The sequence below is a fragment of the Balaenoptera ricei genome, chromosome 1 (assembly GCF_028023285.1).
Source record: "Balaenoptera ricei isolate mBalRic1 chromosome 1, mBalRic1.hap2, whole genome shotgun sequence".
Lineage (NCBI taxonomy): Eukaryota > Metazoa > Chordata > Mammalia > Artiodactyla > Balaenopteridae > Balaenoptera > Balaenoptera ricei.
The window spans coordinates 177,061,161-177,077,003 of record NC_082639.1 but is presented as its reverse complement, the minus strand read 5'-3'; the positions used below and the strand labels follow the sequence as shown (position 1 = coordinate 177,077,003).

Genomic DNA, 15,843 nt, shown 5'->3' with positions numbered 1-15,843 from the left:
CATGTGTGCCCTTAAGAATATGCATTACATGTTACCTTAATGCAACATTATGGCTCAATGAAATTAACATTAATTCACGTGCAGGGAAATACCTAGTCTTTCCGCCTTGTCTTCTCAGACATCCAGTCCCTTGAGAAAGCAAATTTTGTTCAGACACAAAAGAAAAATGTACTATTAAAATGCAATTCAGAAGTGATAAAAAGTGTAAGTACAGCAGCCAGCTCACAGCACCTCCTCTGTATACTCAGGGACATTGGGGCCACATTAATTTTTCATATGTGTGATGTCCATCCCATGTGCAAATTAACACTGGAAGGGCCGTAATCTGTCTTACATGAGAGCTCTTTTCTCAAGAGCATATATAATACATGCCTGTGTAATTTGGTATAATTCAAAGCTCTGTGTTCTGTTTATTTTTTATCTTAAATTGGCTTAGAGAATATTTTCTTAGGAAAAATATTTAAAAGGAGTTCCTTAATAAACATTAAAAAGAAATTGTAGAGAGGTGTGACAATTGATGAAATAACACCACATTTCCTAAGCTTATTATTTTTTAAACAAATTTATGAATATAATGGCAAAATTTTTTTCAATTGAACTGAGATTTTTGAAAAGGCCCCTTCTTTGTCTTAATTAAATGAGATGATATATGTGAAAATATCGGCATATGCTCAATAAATTTGTTGAACCTCAACCTTATTGTTTCAAAGTCTGAATTTCAAAATATTTTTCTTGGCGGAATATTTAATTTAGCTGTATATATTTATTTCCCAGAGCTTGCTGTTTCCCTCCAAATGTTTCTTGTATTTAAAACAGGATCTAGCTCTAATTTCATTGACACCATGTCTCCGTTGATTATATTAATTAGAATTTTCTGACGTTTGCTCCTGTTTCCTATATTATATGTTTCCTCTAGGTTATCTTTTACGTTTAGATATGTGTCTTTCTTTCATGTTGGTAGTTTCCCCAATTGGTAATCTATTCTTAAATTCATATTAAAAAGGAGACTCTAAAAATCGGTTTAAAAAGTTTATTTGTGTGTGAGAATGGCTTTTTCACTGATAGACTTTGTTGCACTGTGATATGACCTTTTAGTTAAGAGATCTCCAAATGTTGATATTTGAAGTTGTTTCTCTGGGCGCTCTCAGTATCTTTTGAGATGATACAATTACTCTTCTGAAATCTGTTAATCCGGCTCCCAGGTTACTTTGAGATGAGCAAGGGAAGATTTCAATGAGTAGTCTTTGAATTAAAATTCATATATTCCATTTGGTGCCTCACTCTGGCCTTCCGTGGTTCCTGCTTTCCCTGAGACCAGAGCTCTCCAGTATAAAGTTTTCTGATAATACACTATTTTTTTGGATACATGGACTGAGAGAGGAACCTGGGTATTTAATTATTCATGGCATAGGTTTTTCACCTGTCTTCAGCCTTATTCTTCACTCTCACCCACTGCAGTAACTTCTAGAATCTTCCAGGATTCTGCAGGACTAATGGCTTCATTTCTCTTTGGCCTCTCCCTCTTCTGGAACTTAGATTTCAGTTTTTAAATTTTCTCTCTGCTTTCCACCTGCCAAAACGTTAGCATTTTCATCTTCTATTTCTTCCCTTTTGTCCTCTTTCTTGTGAGTTTACAAATTTTTTTATTCCTTTACTTTTATTTCAGAAGGTTTTGGTGAGGGATTAAACAATTCATCGGATTACACTAAAGAAACATCACAATCTTAGTTGTCCTGTGAGAGTTTAAAATTTTCATTTTTTATGTTGATCAAAATAACATTAAAAGTAATAATGATGATGATGATGATGATGATGGTGATGGTGGTGGTGATGATGATGATGATGATGGTGATGGTGGTGATGATGATGATAATGGTAATGGTGGTGGTGGTGGTGGTGATGATGATGATGGTGGTGATGATGATGATGATGGTGGTGATGGTAATGGTGGTGGTGGTGATGATGATGATGATGATGGTGATGATGATGGTGATGATGATGGTGGTGATGATGATGATGATAATGAGAGCTACAACAATCAGCTCCTTCTACTTTAGCACCCCCATTATTTATTGAACACTTACTGTTTTCAGACTCCATGTAAAGTTTTGTATATATTAAGCTGTTCATTCTTTTCAATTTCCCTATAATTAAAATCTTGTACAGGTCAAGCAACTTGCATGAGGGAACACAGGTAGCAAGGCAAAGCTAAGATGTGAATATAGGTCTGACTAACTCAAAAGGGTCATTATCTATAACCTGTACCAAACTGTCTTTATTTTTTCAGTAAATTAAGATTTGAAGAAGCCCATTTTAATAAGAGTTGCCTGTGCTGGCCATCTTTTTCATCTGGGGACTACCATCTTAAAGTTAAGGGCATTTTTACTTACATGATGTTTTGAATTATTTGGCATAATTAATTAATAAATTTATTATTTAACATTTTCTATATTTAGAAAATATTTGAGGCTCACAAAAATTCTGTGAAGTTTTAGTACCTCCACTTTCAGAATAAGAAATGAAGATTCATAGAGGTTAGTAACAGAGATAGTCAGTGGCAGAGATTGAAGCGAAAACCTGGTATTCTGATTCCAAGCCATGTATTATTTTCACTGTAATTTACTACTTCTTATTTTTTTAATCAAATGTCTCTAGAAATACAGTTAAGACTATTACCTAAATGTTCTTTCAGGTTTTTGCCATTTTCTTCCTACCATAAAAATAAAAAGTACATCCCGACAATGCATTTATCAAGCAAGTATGGTCCTGATGCTTATGGAAGTCAACATTTCCGAGATGAAAATCCCAAGAAATGGATCTGTGACAAGGTGAGTTGATGCAACATTAAAAAGAAAATAGTGTTTCTTTTAAAAGGCTAAAAATATACACTGATTATAGCAAATATAATCATTACGACTAACACCTTCATGGTTACAAAATTATTTATAACTATTTTATGTGAAGATAGTGCTGCTTACTATGTCAGTAAGAGATTTAAGTTTTTCGTGGGTTTTTTTTTTTTTTTTTGATGTTGTGTTCTTGTGTTTTATGGTTCAGCTACCCTGTGATCAAATGGCATGGATCATTAGCTTTGGCAAAGCCAATTAGGGTCAGAGTCTGAATCTGTGGAATAGAGTTAAGCTAACTCTCAGGCATGGAGATCAGTGCTTTCCTGCTTCCTCTCAATCTCTGTGTGTATGTAGATAGGTAGGTAGGAAGGAAGGAAGGAAGGAAGGAAGGAAGGAAGGGAGGGAGGGAGGGAGGGAAGGAGGGAGGGAGGGAGGAAAGAAAGAAAGAAAGAAAGGAGGAAGGAAGGGGGAGGGAGGGAGGGAGATATATGTGATATCCCATCTCTATATATGATATAGAAAAGAAAAAAGCAAATAAATATTTATTTTCTGATTCCAGAATTATAGTTGCTACCACTTAAATAAAAATTTCTAGATTGCGAAAACACTCACATGTCTTACACTATAGGAGGTAAAGAGGAAAGTTCTTACTATGTGTTTAACCTATTGTCTAGCAGTTAGAAACTCAAAATTATTCATACTAAAATTATACAGATAAAATGAAGTAGGCAGTGATTTTCTGGAAGAGGGTTAGGGCTCTTGAGTTCCATATACTACCAGGCCTATTTCTATTAATCGTTTGTCAGTGAGGATTTATTCATTTACACACAGTCTCCTACCAAAAGGATTTAAGGCACCTTATCAAATGGCAAATACAGCACAAGTCATATTCTAGAAATTTAAATAAGGGGAAACGATCTTAGATGAGAAGAGTGGCTGTACACACGAAATAAAGGGGAACTGTGAGTATGGTGGGAAGTGACTTAGGAATTGCAGCCTGTGGGTGGCAAAGACGGAGAGAACACAAGTTGCAGAGGCGTCCTCACTATTCAAGAGGAAAAGACACATTAGACCCTTAAGGGAAACAAGATCTTTCTCTACCAAATTCTAAGAAAATTTCTTTTTTTAAGGACATTTTAAATATAGGAATGTCAAAGGGAACTCTTGCTGGGGAGTAACTTGGATTCTTTGGAAAGTGCCTTTTTCTTTTACCGCTACTAAGTCTTTTTTTATTTTTTTTAAATGGTCTTCTAAAACACTAAATAGTAATTCCATGGCATAAGAAATACAAGGAGTAGTTCAATCTGGTCCACTGATTGACAAACCTAAAAGTTCATAACAATATTATTTCATAAAAATTCATGGTAAGACTATTCTAGGCGTTTGTTTTTACCTAATATGCAACCATTCAGAATATAGGTTTAATATGGTTTTTAAACTAATTAATTTTGTATTTTGAGTGTACATAATGTGATCTACCTCTCATTTTTCTATTTGATGTAAAGTTTTGTGTTTTTTGGTTTTTGGTTTTTTTTGCTGTTATGCCCTCACCATCCTATTTAATTCAAGGAAATTCTCATTTCTTTATAATTTAAATGACTTACCTACCTTAGGACATTAAGCTACTTCAGAGTAAGAAAAATCCTTGCGCCAATGTTTCTTTCCTAAAATAATACGGTACTTTTTGGTTTTATGCAACAGGTTCATTCATATATTTTGACATATTTCAAGACTATGCATTTATCTAACTGAAGTAAGCAACTTGCAGAAATTCTTGGATACTCACTAAAAAAAATGTTTATTTTGTTCTTTTTGAGGAATCATTGTGTGCCTCTGTATACCTTTAGAAAGTACACATACTTGAAAAGTTAATGACAAATAATTGTTCTTGCAGACCCTGAAACCTAAGAGAGAAAGTGTAGGGATTCTTTATGCCTTAATAAATCATTAATCCACTTGCACAAAACCATGTAGAAAAATATTAAATACAAATTTAAATTTCTCCCTCCCCTCCTCATTTCCTTCTTCCCCTTCTTCTGATCTCTTAGAATAACCATATTAGATGAACAAATTTTTCCTGTGTTGCCAATAGATTCTACGAAGTATAAGGGTAGTCATTCTATTGTTTACATGAAAATATTTTATGTTTTGATTTGCTGAAAGCGATTTGGGTGAGACTTGTGCCAATAAATTACTAAAAGCAGGCTTATTTTTCTTTATTTTATATAAAACTTTGTTTCTTGACCTTGGAGATGTGAGACCATAACTTATTCATATTAGTAGATGAAGAATAGTTTTAGTGAGTTGTTGAGTTCAAAATGTTGGAGAAGGAAAAGACTGGTGTAGTTTTATGCTTCTATTGGAAGATGGACTATTGACAAATATTTAAATGCACATAAGATTTAGTTCAATGCAGTAGATTCACTTCAGCCAAGAAACAGCTCAATTAAATACATTTGGTTCCTGATCTCCACCCTTTCCATCATGTTTTAAGATTGTCTGCCTGAAGAATTTTCTTTCTCTTCTGTCATCTTTAAGCATGGAGGTTATCATTTCCAGACGATTTGCTACACAACTGGGATAAAGGGTATCAGTTGAGAGAAAAATCATATGTTTTCTTTCTCTAATCATATTCACATTACATCAATTAATAATCAAATAGTATTTAATATTTTTGTATTATTTTTAATGCTATTAATATGAAGAACACTATACAAAGACATCACAAAGTCAGCAGATTGCAAGCAAATAATATTACTTTTTCCCAAAATTATTAAAATCAATAATGAAAAATTATATATATATATCATTTTTTTAAACATCTTTATAGGAATATAATTGCTTTACAATGGTGTGTTAGTTTCTGCTGTATAACAAAGTGAATCAGCTATACGTATACATATATCCCCATAACTCCTCCCTCTTGCATCTCCCTCCCACCCTCCGTATCCCACCCCTCTAGGTGGTCACAAAGCACTGAGCTGATCTCCCTGTGCTATGCGGCTGCTTCCCACTAGCTATCTATTTTACATTTGGTAGTGTATATATGTCCATGCCACTCTCTCACTTCTTCCCAGCTTACCCTTCTCCCTCCCATGTCCTCAAGTCCATTCTCTATGTCTGCGTATTTATTCCTGTCCTGCTCCTAGGTTCTTCAGAACCATTTTTTTTTTTTTTTTTTAGTTTCCATATGTATGTGTTAGCATATGGTATTTATTTTTCTCTTTCTGGCTTACTTCACTCTGTATGACAGTCTCTAGGTCCATCCACCTCACTACAAATAACTCAATTTCGTTTCTTCTTAAGGCTGTGTAATATTCCATTGTATATATGTGCCACATCTTCTTTATCAATTCATCTGTCGATGGACACTTAGGTTGCTTCCATGTCCTGGCTATTGTAAATAGAGCTGCATTGAATACTGTGGTGCATGACTCTTTTTGAATTATGGTTTTCTCAGGGTATATGCCCAGTAGTGGGATTGCTGGGTCATATGGTAGTTCTATTTTTAGTTTTTTAAGGAACCTCCATACTGTTCTCCATAGCGGCTGTATCAATTTACATTCCCACCAACAGTGCAAGAGGGTTCCCTTTTCTCCACACCATCTCCAGCATTTATTGTTTGTAGATTTTTTGATGATGGCCATTCTGACTGGTGTGAGGTGGTACCTCATTGTAGTTTTGATTTGCATTTCTCTAATGATTAGTGATGTTGAGCATCCTTTCAACTGTTTGTTGGCAATCTGTATATCTTCTTTGGGGAAATATCTATATAGGTCTTCTGCCATTTTTGGATTGGGTTGTTTGTTTTTTTGATATTGAGCTGCATGAGCTGCTTGTGTATTTTGGAGATTAATCCTTTGTCAGTTGCTTCACTTGCAAATATTTTCTCCCATTCTGAGAGTTGTCTTTTTGTCTTGTTTATGGTTTCCTTTGCTGTGCAAAAGCTTTTAAGTTTCATTAGGTCCCATTTGTTCATTTTTGTTTTTATTTCCATTTCTCTAGGAGGTGGGTCAAAAAGGATCTTGCTGTGATATATGTCATAGAGTGTTCTGCCTATGTTTTCCTCTAAGAGTTTTATAGTATCTGGCCTTACATTTAGGTCTTTAATCCATTTTGAGTTTATTTTTGTGTGTGTTGTTAGGGAGTGTTCTAATTTCATTCCTTTACATGTAGCTGTCCAGTTTTCCCAGCACCACTTATAGAAGAGACTGTCTTTTCTCTTTTCTCCATTGTATATCCTTGCCTCCTTTGTCATATATTAGTTGACCATAGGTGCATGGGTTTATCTCTGGGCTTTCTATCCTGTTCCATTGATCTATATTTCTGTTTTTGTGCCAGTACCATACTGTCTTGATTGCTGTAGCTTTGTAGTATAGGCTGAATTCCGGGAGCCTGATTCCTCCAGCTCCGTTTTTCTTTCTCCAGATTGCTTGGGCTATTCGTGGTCTTCTATGTTTCCATACAAATTGTGAAATTTTTTGTTCTAGTTCTGTGAAAAATGCCATTGGTAGTTTGATAGGGATTGCATTGAATCTGTAGATTGCTTTGGGTAGTATACTCATTTTCACAATGTTGATTCTTCCAATCCAAGAACATGTGTTTGTATCATCTTTAATTTCTTTCATCAGTGTTTTATAATTTTCTGCATACAGGTCTTTTGTCTCCTTAGGTAGGTTTATTCCTAGGTATTTTATTCTTTTTGTTGCAATGGTAAATGGGAGTGTTTCCTTTATTTCTCTTTCAGATTTTTCATCCTTAATGTATAGGACTGCAAGAGATTTCTGTGCATTAATTTTGTATCCTACTACTTTACCAAATTCATTGATTAGCTTTAGTAGTTTTCTGCTAGCATCTTTAGGATTCTCTATGTATAGTATCATGTCATCTGCAAACAGTGACAGCTTTACTTCTTCTTTTCCAATTTGGATTCATTTTATTTCTTTTTCTTCTGTGATTGCTGTGGCTAAAACTTCCAAAGCTATGTTGAATAATAGTGGTGAGAATGGACAGCCTTGTCTTGTTTCTGATCTTAGATGAAATGGTTTCAGTTTTTCACCATTGCGAATGATGTTGGCTGTGGGTTTGTCATATATGGCCTTTATTATGTTGAGTTAAGTTACCTCTATGCCTAGTTTCTGGAGGGTTTTTATCATAAATGGGTGTTGAATTTTGTCAAAAGCTTTTTCTGCATCTATTGAGATGATCATATGGTTTTTCTCCTTCAAATTGTTAATATGGTGTATCACATTGACTGATTTGCATATATTGAAGAATCCTTGCATTCCTGGGATAAACCCCACTTGATCATGGTGTATGATCCTTTTAATGTGCTGCTGGATTCTGTTTGCTAGTATTTTGGTGAGGATTTTAGCGTCTATGTTCGTCAGTGATATTGGTCTGAGTTTTATTTATTTGTGACATCTTTGTCTGGTTTTGCTATCAGGGTGATGGTGGCCTTGTAGAATGAGTTTGGGAGTGTTCCTCCCTCTGCTATATTTTGGAGGAGTTTGAGAAGGATAGGTGTTAGCTCTTCTCTAAATGTTTGATAGAATTTGCCTGTGAAACCATCTGGTCCTGGGCTTTTGTTTGTTGGAAGATTTTTAATCACAGTTTCAATTTCATTACTTGTGATTGGTCTGTTCATATTTTCTATTTCTTCCTTGTTCAATCTCAGAAGGTTGTGCTTTTCTAAGAATTTGTCCATTTCTTCCAGTTTGTCCATTTTATTGGCATATAGTTGCTTGTAGTAATCTCTCATGATCCTTTGTATTTCTGCAGTGTCAGTTGTTACTTCTCCTTTTGCATTTCGTATTCTATTGATTTGAGTCTTCTCCCTTTTTTTCTAGATGAGTCTGGCTAATGGTTTATCAATTTTGTGTATCTTCTCAAAGAACCAGGCTTTAGTTTTATTGACGTTTGCTGTCGTTTCCTTCATTTCTATTTCATTTATTTCTGATCTGATCTTTATGATTTCTTTCCTTCTGCTAACTTTGGGGTTTTTTTGTTCTTCTTTCTCTAATTGCTTTAGGTATAAGGTTAAGTTGTTTATGTGAGATGTTTCTTGTTTCTTGAGGTAGGATTGTATTGCTATAAACTTCCCTCTTAGAACTGCTTTTGCTGCATCCCATAGGTTTTGGGTTGTCGTGTTTTCATTGTCATTTATTTCTAGGTATTTTTTGATTTCCTCTTTGATTTCTTCAGTGATCTCTTGGTTATTAAGTAGTGTATTGTTTAGCCTCCATGTGTTTGTATTTTTTACAGATTTTTTCCTGTAATTGATATCTAGTCTCATAGCATTGTTGTTGGAAAAGATACTTGATACGATTTCAATTTTCTTAAATTTACCAAGGCTTGCTTTGTGACCCAAGATATGATCTATCCTGGAGAATGTTCCATGAGCACTTGAGAAGAAAGTGTATTCTGTTGTTTTTGGATGGAATATCCTATAAATATCAATTAAGTCCATCTTGTTTAATGTATCTTTTAAGGCTTGTGTTTCCTTATTTATTTTCATTTTGGATGATATGTCCATTGGTGAAAGTGGGGTGTTAAAGTCCCCTACTATGATTGTGTTACTGTCGATTTCCCCTTTTATGGCTGTTAGCATTTGCCTTATGTATTGAGGTGATCCTATGTTGGGTGCATAAATATTTACAATTGTTATATCTTCTTGGATTGATCCCTTAATCATTATGTAGTGTCCTTCTTTGTCTCTTGTAATTATATATCATTTTGTGAATGTATGGAAATCAATGATGCATTAATGTACATATCATATAACTTCCTCATATTTCTTTTACTTAATTGTAAAATGCCCCAAGTTAAATTGTTAGAATGTAGGTCTGTGTCTTAAATGGTCAAACTTTAAGTTCAGGTAAATACTTTGGATTTATAAATTCTTTGTTGTGCTGATCTCAATGTTTTAAATACAAATGAAATTAAATAAGGAGACTCTATCAGTCACCATTAATTTCATCTATCTGGCTAGGTCTAAGTTGGACAAGAAAAAATTCCGTATACGAAAAACATTCTTTTGATTGTCAAAACATTCACATATGTTCATATTTACTGAAGCAGAAATAATAGTCTGAGGCCTTTATCTGAATTAGAATGAGTTTCATATGCATTTTAGACAACTGATTGTAATAGAACCATTTCATGTTTTTCCTTACTTGCAAAATTCAAGCAGAGACTTTTAAGATGGTTCGTGTTGACAGAGCCTCTCCTCATCCGCCTTATTATAGGTGAATTACAACAGTAGAGCAGCCCTTTTTTGTTATTTTCACGTGCATTTTGGTCCTAAACAGGATTTTATACGCTACAAAGCATAAAAATATCTAGTACTCCATAGAACTAATTTAGAAAACCTAAGCATATTGCACAGAACATAAAGTTGACCTTTACCGTCTATGGCTTTTGGAATGGAGTGGGATGTGGAACATATCATAGATTTAATGTGGCACATCGCTGTCTGCAGAAACTTGGGTGGGACTGTGACTGCTTGCCCATGGCACCTGGTGATTGAATCTGCTGTCACCAGCATCCTGATAATAATGAACATCCAGCTTAACGACCGTGATTATGATTATCATAATTGATGTGCAAGAGCAGTGTGTGGGGATCATTACAGCTGAACTGTACAGCAGAGAAACATGCCTCAGTTCTGGATAATTTTACTTTTATGCATTGATTGGGATAAAATATGCCTTTCACTTTAAACAGACCAGCTTCATATAATTTTAAGAATCTTTCTGCACATGTTGATGGATGATTATGTGCCGGCTGAAAAGAGCCCCCAACAGTTGTTTGTTTTGTGTTGTTTCGTTTCATTAGTAAATGTAAACAATTAAATAATTAGGTGTAATTGAGGGAAAATATTTTGCTTATGAGGATGGCCTTCAATAATCAAATATTCAGTTTAAGTGCTTTTTCTGTCTCTCTCACAATATATCTGGGACTGAAGTTCTTCAGTTTTCCCCTCTGATTACCCTTGTATCGGTCTTCTGGAGGTCAGTAGCCTTCAGGAAAAGTATATGCTTATAGAATGTTTTATTATAAAGTATTTTGCATTTGTATGTGTATACGTTTATGCATATACTCTAGTTTATTATGCATTTAAGAAAATAAGACAGAGCCAAATATTGTGTTATACTATTTATTAAAAAATAATGTCTAACTTATAGAATAGTTTGGATGTGTAATGTTAAGACGTATAAATTTACATTACCTTAGCCTTTTAATCAATGTTTTGTTTCAGATAGGTTTGTTATATTGTGTGGTAATTTTCAATTATAGTTTTAAAAACGGGTTCACAAGAGTTTATTATTTGAATTTTAATTTGTGAATAAAAATAATATGTGCAGTGATGTATCCAAGATTTCCAATAGATCAGAACTGACCATATTAGTGTATAATTATTAACCTAAGGGCTCAATTCGCATCTGAGTCTAAAGCATTACATTTGAGTGAGGAGCAAACATAATGGAACACAGTTTTATAAGAAGCATGGTAACCTATTTTTTAAAAAACCTTTATTTTCTAACTGCAACAAAGTCTGAGGTGGAGAGATCTCTCCAACACATTATTAATCACGGTGCAGCTCTAGAGAGACTGTGGCAACTGTTTCCTTCTGAGGTCTGTAAAATTTACATTACCCCAGGTAAGATGCTTGCCCTAGATGTGAAGCTGTACACTGTGGTGTAGGACAGAATCTTTGTTTGACAGCTAGAGGTTTTATAGCTTGCTTCTGTAATTTTCTTTCTGAAAGTTTTTAGTTCCAGTGTGATTCCTGAACTTAATTTTTTTCCTTTTCTCCACTCCACTCAGATCCAAGGATGAGATGGCTATGTATGCTCAACGTCTCCCTAATAGGGTCTTTTTCTTTTTCTAGTTCACCTACTGAAAACGTTACTTTTCAGGAGTGCTGGTTTTATACCGTGTTCTCTGGTCTAACCTCCCACTGTACCCCAGGCCCAGATGTCTCTTTCTTGACCATGTGCCATGTTACACCCAAACGTTAAGACTCTATGGATGTGTATATACCATGGGACATGTGCTGACTACAGCCTTCACTGGGTTGCACTTTGTTAGCAATTCTTTCTTCCAAAGAATCCTCTTAATCTTTCCCCAGGTCATTTATGCATTAAAAAGATCTTAACATCTTTTATCTAGAATTTTTAGGTGATAGGCTTCTTGAAACCTCTAATTTGCTGAAATTAAAGTACTGACACTTTATCTCAAATACTGGAAACATTTTTGCGAGTTAACAAATCGTTAATTTTGTGGGATTATTTTAAAGGGGAATGGTTCTATTATTATTCACTTCATTTAGTTACCTTTTTATTTGCTTTGGGATTTTTGCATAGTCTTTATTGTTTTATATTAACTCTGTGCTTTCATGCACCAAACTTTTGTATATTGTATATATATATATATATGTTTTCTGTTAAATATATATTGTTTTGCTTTTAAGGCTTTTTTAAAAATTGAAGTATAATTTCTGTACAATATTATATAAGTTAAAGTTATACAACATAGTGATTCACAATGTTTAAAGGTTATATTCCATTTATAATTATTATAGAATATTGGCTGTATTCTCTGTGTTGTACAATATAGCCTTATAGCTTACTTTATACATAATGGTTTGTACATTTTAAAAATTTATCTTGATTATGTGTCAAGATGATACAGAACACCAGAAATTATTTATAAAAATAATAATAAAATGAACTCTCTACCTGGCTGCCAGAGATAGTGATTCCTCTGATAGATCTAGACAATGTAAATTGAACACTTTCTGGAAAGGATTTATCATTCTAGAAGCCATTAGGAACATTCGTAATTCATGGGAAGCGGTTAAAATATCAGCATTATCAGGAAGAAGTTGATTCCAACCATCGTGGATGCCTTTGAGGGTTTCAAGACTTCAGTGGAGGAAGTCACTTCAGAAAGCAAGAGAACTAGAATTAGAAGTGGAGCCTGAAGATGTGACTGAATTGCTGCCATCTCATGATAAAACTTGAATGAATAAGGGATTGCTTCTAATGGATGAGCAAAGAAAGTGGTTTCTTGAGATGGGGACTACTCCTGGTGAAGATGTTATGTAGATTGTTGAAATGACAAAGGATGTAGAACATGACATAAACTTAGTTGATAAAGCAGTAGCAGGGTTTGAAGGGATTGACTCCAATTGTGAAAGAAGTTCTGCTACTGTGGGTAAAATGCTGTCAAGCAGCATTGCATGCTACAGAGAAATCATTCCTATTTACATTGTGTTTTTAGACAGAATGCTATTGCACACCTAATAGACTACAGTATAGTGTAAACATAGCTTTCAGATGCATTGGAAGAGCAAAGAAATATGTGTGACTCAGTTACAATATTCACTTTATTGTGGTGGTCTGGAACCCAACCTGTGATATCTCCGAGTTACTCTTGTATTTAGAAAGTAATAGTAAAATCACATTAATAAATTGACTGAGTCCTAGATGATTAAAAGATTAATTTGCTTTCTATTAATTTAAATTTATGTCCCATACTGTATAGTTCATGTTTTAATATTATAAAAATTGAATAATGAAATTTAAATATATCAAAAAATCTAACTTGTGTTACTTCTAAGGCAAAAGAAGTAAAAAGCTTGCTATCAAGTTGGATTTTAATTTATAGATCACATTTTATGTCCTTTTGTATCTTCCAGTTGATTTTATATCAGTATAAAAATAGTATTTTGAAAAAATTTTTGGTAAATTTCCAAGTTGGTGCTTAAAATATTTTAAAAGTCTTACAAAAAGGCAAAGGGAACCAACAGCAACACATACCATAAAAAAAAGGGACAAGTCAAATACTTCTCTTAATTGTGTGTTTCCTTATCACTTTATATCACTTTATATAATGTGCTCTAAGGAGTGCTCAGAACTCTACTCATGGGTTTCACAGACTGGATTTCCTGCTTGAGAATTCACTTGAGGAAATTGTTCCATTGCAAAAATTATTGTTGTGGATTTAATTTAGTTTAACATACTTAACTGCATATTTTCCAAATTATGCCTAAATGCAATATATTTTCTCCTAAAGGCTCTCTTCATGGAGTTATTTAAACATTCATATTCATCCTAAAAAGATGCTGAAAGCCATACTACCAGACTGATTTTGAGAAGGCTACAGTTTGTGATTTCTGTTACATATATAAGCTCCAGATTGCTCCAGTTAATAAGCTCCAGATTGCTCCAGAAGCTCCAGATTGCTCCAGTTAATAATTGCATTATTAACTCTGGATTAATTTACAAGTTAATTTTTAGGTGGCTATTATAAGGTTATAAACTATTAGGGGAAAATTTAAATCTGCTAACATGTTAAAAGTTTAACAACTGTGAAATATCAGATGACTGAAAAGTGATAACTTGATGATCTGGGCAGCAACTGAATTTAAGGATATCAATTAAAGACTCTAAAGGTACAAAAGTAGTAAAAATATTTCACACAGAGGTTGTAAGGATACAAATGTTGACCTTAACTCTCTTACTAAATCGATTCCAAGGGCTATTTGCAAAGAGTTTGCTCACAACAATTGGAATATTTTTAAAAACCTAATTTTCCTCCTCTGTAATTCCTCAGTTGGAAAATGTGGTCCCTTGATGATGATCTAGGGCTTTGAAGAATAAATGGATTTTAAAGAGAAAATTAGATGGTACTTATTATTCTGTCTAACTAGCAATGCATTTTCATTTGTCTGTTGTATTATAAATGTCTTGCTTTCCCTGCCTTCTTCATTTAATCATGTAACTTGCCTGTAAGCAGCATTAGAGAAAAAATAATATTGCTGTATTACTCTTTCAGTTTTCTTTGCTTATCCAAACAGAGCTCACACTTATTATGCCCATTGCAGAACTCTCCATCTCCTCCCTGACACCTGGTCTCTTTTAAATTCCTTCCATCCAGGCAGTCACTCACTTATGTCAAATACTGAGGAGACATACTAGTTTTCTCCCTCTCTTCCTTAGGAAAGCTTTTCTTAACTGCATCCCCTCTCCCAAGTGAAATTATGGCAAGTTTAGTATTTTAAAAATTAAACCATGATATGGGGCTTCCCCGGAGGTCCAGTGGTTAAGACTGCATGCTTCCACTGCAGGGGGTATGGGTTTGATCCCTGGTCGGGGAACTAAGATTCCACATGCCGCATGGCGTGGCCAAAAAAAAAAACAAACTAAGATATAAAACTTACATCCTAGTCCAAAATTAAGTTTTCTTATGGTAAATAAAATATAATTTCTGTGTGTATATTCAGTGTTTTATTATTTTTATTATATATTCTTTCTGAGTATATTTTTGTTATGAATCTAATTATTTGTCATGAGCAAACTGGGCTGCAAGCATGTCTGTCCAAGATTCCTTGTAGCTCACCAACCTAATGCCATATATCACGATGGTATTTATTATAGAAATAATGAAGAGCACATAGCATTAACCATATACCTTTTTCCTTCACTTTATGTCATGTGTGTACTATTTTAAGAAAATGACTTCCATTTTGTCAACATTTTTGATAGAAACTCATTTATATTGCTAAAGCCTATAAACCATTAAAAAAATTTTAAGTATTTTTTTCAGAATTATAATTTTTAAAAGAAATAAAAGAAGCTATTTAAATTCAAACTATGCTTGTTTGAATCTGAAGCTTTGCTTTGATTTTCAAGACACTACATATTGTTTTTCTAAATGAACTCAGAAACATCTGTCATTTATGTTTTGATATTTAATATACATAAATAATGTCCAAAGGGTAGAAGCAATCTAATCTGCAAATATGAATATACTTTCTAGTTCTAATAGCATAATTAAGGGTGTACAAAATACTATACATAAAATTTTAGCATACTTAGTTTTGAAAGTAAGTTTCCATATTCATGGCTAGTGTTACTTAAATTTCAAAGTACTGTAAAAATTCTAAAAATATCCCAGAAAAAAGTTGATAAAATATATCAGATAT

General features: G+C 33.7%; 1 protein-coding gene across 4 annotated transcripts in view; it reads left to right on the top strand.

Moving 5' to 3' along the window:
* Positions 1-15,843, top strand: part of SPATA17 (spermatogenesis associated 17) — a 268,975-nt gene that overhangs the window by 138,159 nt on the left and 114,973 nt on the right. For all 4 annotated transcript variants that reach the window (XR_009499172.1, XR_009499173.1, XM_059905716.1 and 1 more), the window contains one exon: positions 2,693-2,828. Coding sequence is in view for 2 of the 4 variants with exons in the window: in XM_059905716.1 (XP_059761699.1) it covers positions 2,693-2,828 (136 nt within the window). In the remaining 2 variants the exon portion in view is untranslated. The remainder of the gene's footprint in view (positions 1-2,692; positions 2,829-15,843) is intronic.